The sequence below is a fragment of the Chrysochloris asiatica genome, unplaced genomic scaffold (assembly GCF_000296735.1).
Source record: "Chrysochloris asiatica unplaced genomic scaffold, ChrAsi1.0 scaffold00017, whole genome shotgun sequence".
NCBI classification, from domain to species: domain Eukaryota; kingdom Metazoa; phylum Chordata; class Mammalia; order Afrosoricida; family Chrysochloridae; genus Chrysochloris; species Chrysochloris asiatica.
In genome coordinates, this window is record NW_006408535.1 from 18,209,898 (window position 1) to 18,220,789 (window position 10,892).

Genomic DNA, 10,892 nt, shown 5'->3' on the forward strand with positions numbered 1-10,892 from the left:
TTATATTTTAAAACAAGAATTTAAAACATCTGTGGAAGCCAGATGCAAGTTGACATTTAATCTGCATCACAATAAAAATATTCTGTATTAAAAATATCAGCGATTGTGTTTTTAAAGAATGTGTAATTACAATTTAGAGTACAAAATTTAAATAAGGATTATTAAAAACTTACCCCATTGATTTAGTGGTAGTGCTGCCATAGTTGGTGGGAGCTGAGGCCATCTTGGCAAAAGCCCTATGAAATAAAAAAGTTATATTTAAAAGCTGCCATTTATCGGAGTTAATTTTCAGTGTCATGTTATTTAAAATAACTAATGATATATACACAACCTTGGAACAACAGTGTTCTGTGTGTACACACATGGACAGAGACACAGGCTAAATGGATATGGGAGGAGGAGTGGGATATATATGTATATATATTTATACCTCCCACAAATATGTAAGAATTTGAAAGAGGATATTTCTACATGAGTAACCAGAGGGAGGATGCAGCACAACTGTTTTTGTGTTGTATGATTTGTTGAATGTAAAATTGATGATCTTGATTAACTCTCCATTTAAACAGTTTCTGAAAAGCGAAATCATTTTTAATTACTATCACTCCCCACAATTAATACTGAATCATCAAAATTCTTTTAAAAACACAAATGTGTAGGGGGCGGGTTTCTGGGATATACCCTTTGGGTGGTTGATGATGCATGGAGGGGATTGGAACCATGGCAATGAGATGATATAAGATGGAATGAATGTAAAACTAAAGTTCTCCCATGTAAACTATCATATAATTCACAATAAAACATTAAATAAACAAACAAAAAAACCACAAAGGCAAAAGTTTCCTAAACTTCATGATTTTTGCCCCCTTTTCACTTTATCTAATCATTAAAGAAAATAACTGAGATTGGGCTCGCTGATTTAAAAACGTTATAGGATTAAGTATAGTCCCTTTATTGTGCCCCATAATCCATACTTCTTCATCCTCAAATGATTATATGCCTTTCCTTAAGATGTCCTGTGAGGAGTGCACTCATAGGTCTCTTCTCCAATAGAAATCAGACATTTTCTTTAAGACTAAGCTCAAAATCACTTTCTTTATGAACACTTGTTCTAATTCTACTATCCAATGACTTCTCCTTTTATTTATATTCTATACCACATATTTTTACACTTATTTCATAGTCATTTACTTTTAATCTTAAAAATAAATTGTGTATGTGAAAACATACACAGCATAGGCTAAACTATTTATTTTCAACTTTCTCTAAATGATCCCATTAACTATACGATTCTTGAAGACTAAGCAAAATATGGCACTTAATTTTGTTCTTAAAAGCATTTTTCTTCTGGGAATATTTCTAGCATAGAAAATCGAGAAAATACAGAATGCTTCCAGAAGAATCCTACAACTTTGTGGTAACCACTGTTAGGATTTATGCTATACATATTCTTTTAATTTTATACATATTCGTATATATCTTGCATAATTTTACAATCAAACTCAATATAGTGCCCATACTGCTGTATAGCACATCTTCACTAATAACATAGCAGAAACATCTTTATGTCAATTTTCTTTTACAATATGAGTCTTAATTATGCAAATTATTTCATAAATTAAAAAAATGCTACCTAAGTACAACCACCATTTGTCTGTCAGTCTATTGTACTGTAGTGGCTTGCATGTTGCTATGATGTTGGAAGCTATGCCATTCGTGAGTTAAATACCAGCAGGGTCAGATATGGTAGACAGGTTGTAACAGCGCTTCCAGATAAAGACAGACTAGAAAGGAAAAGATGTAGACTATTTCTGAATGTTTAACCACTGAAAACAGTACGAACAGAAGTGGAACACTGGCAGATACAGTTCCGGAAGATGAAAACATTATGAATAGAACCAGAATATTGACAGATATAGTGCCAGAAGGTAAGCCCCTTAAGTTGAAAGGCACCCAAAATGTAACTGGGCAAGTGTTGGGTCCTCCAAATAGTTGACCATGATGACAAGAATGGAATAAAACTTTTGGGACTTTCATTTGCAGAAGGGTCAAAACAGCTGCAAACATCCATTAATGATCAAAATATGGACCGTACAAGGTATGAAATTTATGAAAATAAGAAGTAGTCAAAAATTAAATGAAACACATAAAGATTGATATCCTAGACATTAGTGAGTTCAAATGGACTGGTATACCCCATTTTGAAACAAGCAATCATAGGAATGCCATCACATTCATCATCATAAAGGACAACGTTATTTGTGACAGGATCTCCACATGCCAAAAGGAAGACCACTATTATTCAAATAAAAGTACCAACAACAAAAGTTGGTGATGATGACACTGAAGATTTTTACCAACTCCTGCAGTCTAAAACTGATCAAACATGGAATCAAGATGGACTGATAATTACTGGTGATTGCAATGCAAAGGTTAGAAACAAAGAGGAAGGGTTAAGTAGCTGGAAAATATGGTCTTGGTTACTGGAGATACAATAGAATTTTGCAAGACCAATGACTTTTTCATTGCAAATACTTTTTGCAAACAACATAAAAACCAACCGACTGTCCAGAAACAAAAGACCCTAGGACCATCAAGGGAGAAAAGAGAAACAAAAGACCCTAGGACCATCAAGGGAGAAAAGCATGAGCGGAATGTAGGACCCTATCTAGAGAAGCAGCGACACCAGAGATGGGGACATGGAGAAACTGAGTAGCTGAGTACTGCAGACTATGGAAAAGGCCAGGAGGCAGGCTTGCAAAATGTACCCTTTTGTTCTTTAAATGATTATATATTGCTGAGTGTTTTTGTGTACATCCTTTCCCCCGCCCTCCAAAAAAAACCAAAAAACTCAGAGGGAACAGAAGCAAACACTGTTGGATGATGATGCACGGAAGATTGTAATCATTGCAATGAAACAATGAGTGTAAAACCGATGTTCTCCCATGCAAACTATCGCTCTCAATTCATTAAAAAAAAAAAAAAAGCAACTGACTATACACAGAACCAAAGGAATCAAATTGACTATTGTCTGTGGGAAAAGATGATGGAAAAGCTCTCTATAATAAGCCAAAACAAGGCCAGTGGAACAGATAATCAATTGTTCACATGCAAGTTCAGGCTGAAGTTGAAGAAAATTGAAACAAGTCCACAGGAGCCAAAATGACCTTGAACACAGCTCACCTGAATTTAGGGACTATCTCAAGAAAAGATTTGATGTGCTAGATACTAATGACCGAAGACCAAAAGAGCTGTGGGATGACATGAAGAGCATTATACAGGAAAAAAGTAAAAGGTCATTAAAAAAGAAAGAAAAGAACAGACCAAAATGGATACGAGAAGAGACTCTGAAATTTGCTCAGAAGCAAAGATATATTAAAGCAAATGGAAAAAACGAAAAAGAGCTGAAGAAAAATGTCAAAGGGCAACTCAAGAAGACAAAGTCAAGAATTATAATGAAATGTGCAAAGACTAGGAGTTAGAAAACCAAAAGGGAAGAACAACTCGGCATTTTTCAAGCTGAAAAAACTGAAGAAATATCTCAAGCCTTGACTTACAATAGTGAAAAAATTAAAATCTTCAGTATGGATTGCACCTCAATGGGAAAAATATTGAATGATGAAGAAAGTATCCAAGGAAGATGGAATGAATACACAAAGTCACTGTACCAAAAAGATATGGTCAATGTTCCACAATTTAAGAGGTAGCCATATGATCAAGAACCTATGGTATAGAAGGAAGAAGTTTAAGCTGCACTGATGGCATTGATGAAAAACAAGTTTTCATGAACTGACAGAAAACAAATTGAAATCTTTCAACAAATTTATGCAGCACTGGAGGCACTCACTCATCTATGCCAAGAAATTTGGAAGACAGCTACCTGGCCAACTGATTGGAAGATATCTGTATCTGTGCCCATTCTGAAGAGCAATGAATGGAATGTGTAAATCATCAAACAATATTATTAACATCATATGCAAGTAAAATTTTGCTGAAGATAATGAAAAAAATGGCTGCAACAGTACATCAATAGAAAACTGCCAGAAATTCATGCTGGATTTAGAAAAAGACATGGTAGAACTAGGGGTATCATTGCTGATGTCAGATTGATGTTCACTGAATGCAGAGAATTCCAGAAAGATGTTTACTTGTGCTTAATTGACTATGCAAAGGTTTCCTACTGTGTAACACTGTGAACAATGGGTATTCCAGAACATTTAATTGTGCTCATGAGGAACCTATACATAGACCAAGAGGCAGCTGTTTGAATGGAACAATGGGATACTTAAAAGATTTAAAATCAGGAAAGGTCTGTACCAATGTTATATTCTTTCACCACACTTGTTTAATCTGCATGCTGAACAAATAATCTAAGAAGAATTATATGAAGGGCATGGCATCAGGACTGGAGAAAGACTCATGAACAATCTGTGATATATAAATGGTACAATCTTGCTTCCTGGAAGTGAAGATGAAAGAGTACAACCTTCAGCATGGATTGCAACTCAATGTAAAAAAACCCCAAAAATCCTCATCACTGAACCAGTAAATAACATTATGATAAATGAAGAAAAGATTAAAGTTGTCAAAGACTTCATTTTGCTTGAATCCACAATTAACACTCATTCAAGCAGCAGCCAAGATATTAAATAATGTACTGCATTAGTCTACAGCACAAGATGTCTTTAAAGATATCAGTTTCAGGACTAATGTATGTCTGACCCAAGTCATGTCATTTTCAATAGCCTCACATGCATGTGAAAGTTGGACAAAGAATAAAGACCATAGAAGAATTGTTGAATTTGAGTTATAGTGTTGAAGAAGTATATTGAAAGTACTATGGACTGCCAAAAAAACCATCAAATCTGAGTTGGAAGAAGTACAGCCAAAATGTTCCTGAGAAGGTAGGATGAAGAGACTTTCCCTTTGGTACTTCGAACTTATTATCAAGAGTCTCTGGATCAGGACATCAGGCTTGGAAAAGCAGAAGGTCAGCCAAAAAGAGGAAGAGATGGATTAGCACTGTAGTAGCAGTAATGAGCTGAAGTGTAGCAATTGTGAGGATGGCACAGGTCTGGACAGTTTCATTCTGTTGTGCACAGGGTCGCTATGAAGTGGAATCAAACTGACGACACTTCACCACCACCACCGCCACTTAAGTACAAGAAAGTATGAGAAGATTAATAGAATGGGTTTCATTACCATGTAGTGATTGAAATGCTAAAAAATTTGATCACAATCTTGACAAAATCTACCAATAATAACAGAAAAATCCCACACACAAGAATTTCAGTCTTGCTCACAAAGTAGGACATGAATCAACTGTTTTCAGCACTAGAATGATTATTTGCTCTTAACAAAAATTTATCTTTTTTTCCACTACAAATAATTACTCCTGAACAATAAAGCAGAATTAATTAGTAGTGGAATTCTGGTATGGAGGTGTTGGATAAGTATTTGACTGTAAGGTCAGTTTGAACTGCAAGATCACTGCCTCAAATTCATCAGTTGCCCCTCAGAAACCCTATACAAGGTTGCTTTAAGTTGGAACCAACTTGGTGACACTTAACAACAATAAGTAGCAGTACATTTTTGTATCTGAATAGTATGCAAACACTAAATATTATCAGTGGCAATTTAAAGTCAATAAAAGATTATCATGATAGAAATTAATGGAAAAGTAGAATACAAAACTGTATAATAGTGACTTTCCAGTTTTTATAAACTATCTGTAGATGTGCACACAAAATGGAGAACATACACTAATGTTTACCTGTAGTCTCTGGATGGTAAGATTACAGGTAAATTTTTATTTTCCTCATACCCTTCTGAGTTTTCTAAAATTTCTTCAACAAACTGGTATAGTTCTTACAATTAGAAAGAAAAATATATTACAAATTAAAATTGTGTATTTGCAAACTTATGAAATGATGCCCAAGAATGCCTTTCCCTTACAGCAGTTGCCAATGAACCAGACCTGACTTGTGCCGACTCACGTGTGTCATGGTAGAACTATGCTTTCAAGGTCTGATTTTTTTGAAAGTAGATCATCAAGACCTTTCTTCTCAGGTGCCTCTGGTGAACTTGAACCACCAACCCAACACAGCAAAATGCATTAGCCGTTTGTACCACCCAGGGACTCCACAACGAACATGTAAAGGCTTTTACTAAATAATAACCTAAAAAGACTATTGACATATGGCACACAGTCAAATGTGTTAAGTATACAAATTCCAAAGGCAGTTTCCAAACAATGATTTGTTGTGCATTCTTTTATTACAACTACAATATAGTCAAAAGGAAGTTTGGAAAAAACTAAAGCATAGAGAATAAAAAGCACTCGTAAACTCACTGCCAGAGATAAACCACTCTTAACAAGTTGGTGTATTTCTTTTGCTTTGTGGATTGTTGACATAATTGAGATTAGGAAGAATACTCAATGTTATGTTGTTGTTAACTGCTGTCGAGTTCCAACTCACAGGGACCTTGAATAGGGTTTTTAAGGAGAGGCTGGTGGGTTTGAACTGCTGATCTGTGGGTAGCACTCCACTGCTTATCCAAAAGCGTCACACCTGGACTCCATTCAATGTTAACACTATGTAATTTTCAAAATATTTTAAATATAAATGTTCATTGAAGAAATTTGGAAAATAAAGGAATTCGCCTCAAAGGAAAAAAAATCCTGCCACATAGAGTTATCCACTATTAACCTTTAGGTGTATGTCATTGCCATTATGTAATTATATGACGATATGTGTATATTGGAGTCCTGGTGTGATGTTGTAGGATAAGCACTGGATTGCTAACCACAAGGTTAATGATTCATATCCATCAGCTGCTCCTTAGAAACCCTGTACAGAGTCACTATGAGTCAGACTGACTCAACAGTGCTTAGCAACAACATGTATATATTAATACATACACACATACAGATGGGTAAATGGATACAAAGTATGGACCACACTGTAAAAAATGTCACCTACTCTTGGCTCAAATGTCACCTATCCAAAGGCTTGAAAAAATGATCTAAAAAAAAATTAACTATCACCCCCAAGAAATAATCAATTATTGAAGTTTTATTTTCTTTGTCTAACTTAACATGATTTAATATTATTCTGTTCATTTATTTGCTTATTTGTTAACCTCTTTGTTTTACCAACACAAATACAAGTTCAGCGAGAGTAGGGGTAATGCTTTTCGTATTTACTCTTGTACTTCCAAAGTCTAGAAGAGTCTCTGGGATAAAGGACATATGTATCTAATATACAAAACAAAGAATAGTGTTGCAACCTGATATTTTATTTAACAATATAATATGAACACTTTCCAATCTCATTAACTAGTCTTTTACAACATGATTTTTAATGATTCAATTGTATTCCACCTCTGGAAACGACAAAGTTCATTAATCCTATTGCTGAGGTTTTTCAAATTTACTTATTAAACTACTTCTAATATTATGGTGCTGTAGGGTAAGTGCTCAACTGCAAGGTCGATTTGATCTGCAAGGCTGGTGATTCAAATTCACCAGTCGGAAACCCTACACAGGGTCACTATCAGTTGGAACCAACTCAACGGCACATAACAACAATGATTATCTCTGGAATAAATCCTTAAAAGTAGAAATGCTAGATCAGGGCTTCTATTTCCAACATTTTCATTCAACCCAGAAAACTCATGTTAATTTATAGTCCTACTAACAGAATCTGAATGTACCAATTAATTTTCCTATAATCCTGACACAGTATTTTCTAAATCTCTGCATTATGTTAATCTGAATGCATCACTAATGAAATTAAATATTCCTTCTAATGTTTTTAAGACTTTTTTCTAAAACATGCTACTATTTGACTTGCTCCCTTATTGAGTAGAAGAAATATAGAGCTTGTCTAGGAAAGCAAGGCATCACTGTTTTATGTAATTTTAAATTGTGGATAAGGTACAAGAGTTAAGGAAATATTTATGCCACAGGATATATATACCAAGGATTGTTCAGTTTTCATAGTAGCATTCACATTTACTTATGAACTCAAACTCAATTGTGCTCTCTGAAATGATTAAGAATTTAAAAAGAAGATAAAACTTACTTCCACTGTTTGATATACTGTAAAGAATTAAGGTTACATCCCGCATCAGTCAAAGCTTTTTTGTATTGCTCCAAATCGGCCTGAAATAAGAGAACAAGTATATGGCAAAAAAATGTTACTTTCAGGAACATATCACTTTGTGTGTGTGTGTGTGTGTGTGTGTTTGAAGACCATGAAAAAGTTAAACCAAAGGTATGAGTTAAATTCTAGGCATCTTAAATGAGTTTGAGTACCTAAAACAAAGATTACATATAATAAAGATGACTTCTGACAACCTCCTAAGTACCAGATTACTTTGTTATCCTCGGTAAATCCTTAAAAAGTTAAGATTTTTATCACTGTTGAAACACATTGCTTTTCCTTGGAATAAACACTACATGAAGGTTTTGGCTCAACAAAGAATATTTCTCAATTGTTGTTAAGTGCCATCAAGTCAGTTCTGAATCATAGCAACTCTGTATATGGTTTTTGAGGAGTGGCTGGTGGGTTTGCACCACTGACCTCACGGTTCAAAACAACCTTGTGGCTCAGTGCTTATCCTACAGCGCCACACCAGGAAGCATATAAAAAAATGTGAGATGGTTACACTAAGGACACAAGGGGAAACTGTATTAAATATGGAACTACAGATTCACTTTCCTATCTCATATTCATTTTAGGGATTAAGACTCCTCAACTGAAAAACATGTGTCTATATTTTTAAAAAAGTGCTCTGGTAGAGTAGTTGGTTATGAATCAGGCTGTGAACCTCAAGATCTGCAGTTTGAAACTGCGGGAGAAAGATGAGGCTTTCTGCTCCCATAAAGATTTACAGCTTCAGAAGCCCTGTACAGGGTCACTATTGAGTCGGAACCGACTCCACGGCACATAACCACCACCACCATACTTTAAAAAATCACTCTTTTTCACATACTTTATTTCTTAATGAGCAAGTCTAGCTGAATTTATATGAGCTAAATTTACAATTTTAAAGGAAGAAGCCTTTAAGCTCACAAACTCCCAGAGATTTTTAATCTGACATCAGTAGTCACAATTTGCTTCACACCCACAAATGGTCATTATAGCTCATAAAAGGGCATAATCTTTATAAAAAATAAAGATGTAGTTCATCTTTATTCATTTTATTAAGTGAATCTTGAATTACATTTGCAAATCACATATTCTTAAGAAAAAATAATAAACAGACTATTAGTGTTTCCTAAGGAATTGGTAAATTCCCATTATTGAGAAAGATCTCTGCAAAGAAAACTGCTTTTGTACTAATTTAAAACAAGTCAAGCGATATTTTCTCAGGGTCACAAAGAACTGGCCTAAAGCAAATATTGTACTTACTTTGCTGTTTTAACATGTCAAAGATTGCTGACCAACAGAAGCCTTGCAGTCTATCAGATATTAAAAAAACTAACTGCTACTAGAAAAGGAAAAGAGGTCGCAGGAACCATTACTTCAGATGTCATCACTGACTGTTTTTCATCCAGTAAAATTCTGCCTAGCTAACATCAGAAAAAGTCAACAGGTCTCTAACTCAACAAAAAGTCCAACACCCAAATCACTGCTTTCCTTTCATCTCAGTTGTTGTCAAGTGTCGAGTCAGCTCTGACTCACAGCAATCCTGTATAAGGTTTTTCAAGACTGTACGCTTTTATAGGAGCAAAATGCCTTAATACATATTTTTAAAAATAGTTTTTTTATTTTTTTCAAATGCAATTCATGGTTTATTACAGAAAAAGTAAACAAAAAATTATCCACAGTCAAGTTTTTTATATAAAACCCTACTTTTGAAAAGAGATATTTGCTAATTTCTAGTAATTCTTAGAAGTGTATTCTGGTATTAAAAGTATCTACATAATTGCATTATAAAGCATCTCAGTTTTATTTTTATATGAATCTGCATGACAGATATGAATCTGAAGTTCAGTCTTATTATATATAATATAAATTGTTACACATATTATTAATATATTAATTTTTACACTTCGGACATTTTCCTTTCAAATGTTCAAAAACAAAATATTGTCAAATTTTGACTTTAGGTTAAAGATATAGTCTTCAGAAACCAAATAAATATTAGTGGCTATAACTTAAAGAAATGAAACATATAAAATACAAGAGGAAGAACATATATACCAAGCCTTGTTAACTTAGTTTAGAAATAGTTATTTTCCAGAAATAACAATTTTAGCCTCTTGAATTTAGTTCATATTTCCACAATTTAAAAGTAGTCAGACATTTCATGAGTGCATCATTTCCCTAGTGGCAACAAATATTGCTATAAAACGCAGCAGTAAATAGAGCAAATGATTTTTCTTTTAAAGAAAGGAAGTGTCTATTTAGTCTTAGTACTTTTTATTTCTATTTTGAAACTCTAACTGTAGCATTTACTCTGCAGACAGGAATTCCTTCTTTCGCCCAATAAGTGAATACAGAAGACATACCTCAGAGGGTGCTTGCTGTGTACTTATGTAATAGATAAGAAACAGCCTCATTTTATCTTCTGGAGTACCTGCTATATAAGGGGAAATAGATTTTAAAAAGACATTCATAATTCTGATTACTATTTATTATCATATATCAGACAGTTATAAGTTTATAAACTACCACCCTTCTGTCACTTTGTTGTACTGTGGTGACTTGCAATGTTGTAATGCTGGAAGCTATGCCACTGATATTTTAAATACCAAATGAGTCAACCATGGTGGACAGGTTTCAGTGAGACTCTTCCAGATAAAAGCAGGCTACCCCTTCCAAGACTAAGACTCAATGGGAATACACGCTGTGTTTGGTGACCACACTCGACACCAATAA

General features: G+C 34.3%; 1 protein-coding gene across 1 annotated transcript in view; it reads right to left on the reverse strand.

Annotated features, from left to right (window-relative positions):
* The window catches only part of SCFD1 (sec1 family domain containing 1), a 150,934-nt gene that overhangs the window by 38,287 nt on the left and 101,755 nt on the right, over positions 1-10,892 (reverse strand). Inside the window, exons 14-16 of the mRNA XM_006835505.1 lie at positions 10,523-10,593; positions 8,088-8,167; positions 174-236 (exon numbers count right to left, since the gene is read on the reverse strand). Of these exons, the coding sequence (XP_006835568.1) occupies positions 174-236; positions 8,088-8,167; positions 10,523-10,593 (214 nt within the window). The remainder of the gene's footprint in view (positions 1-173; positions 237-8,087; positions 8,168-10,522; positions 10,594-10,892) is intronic.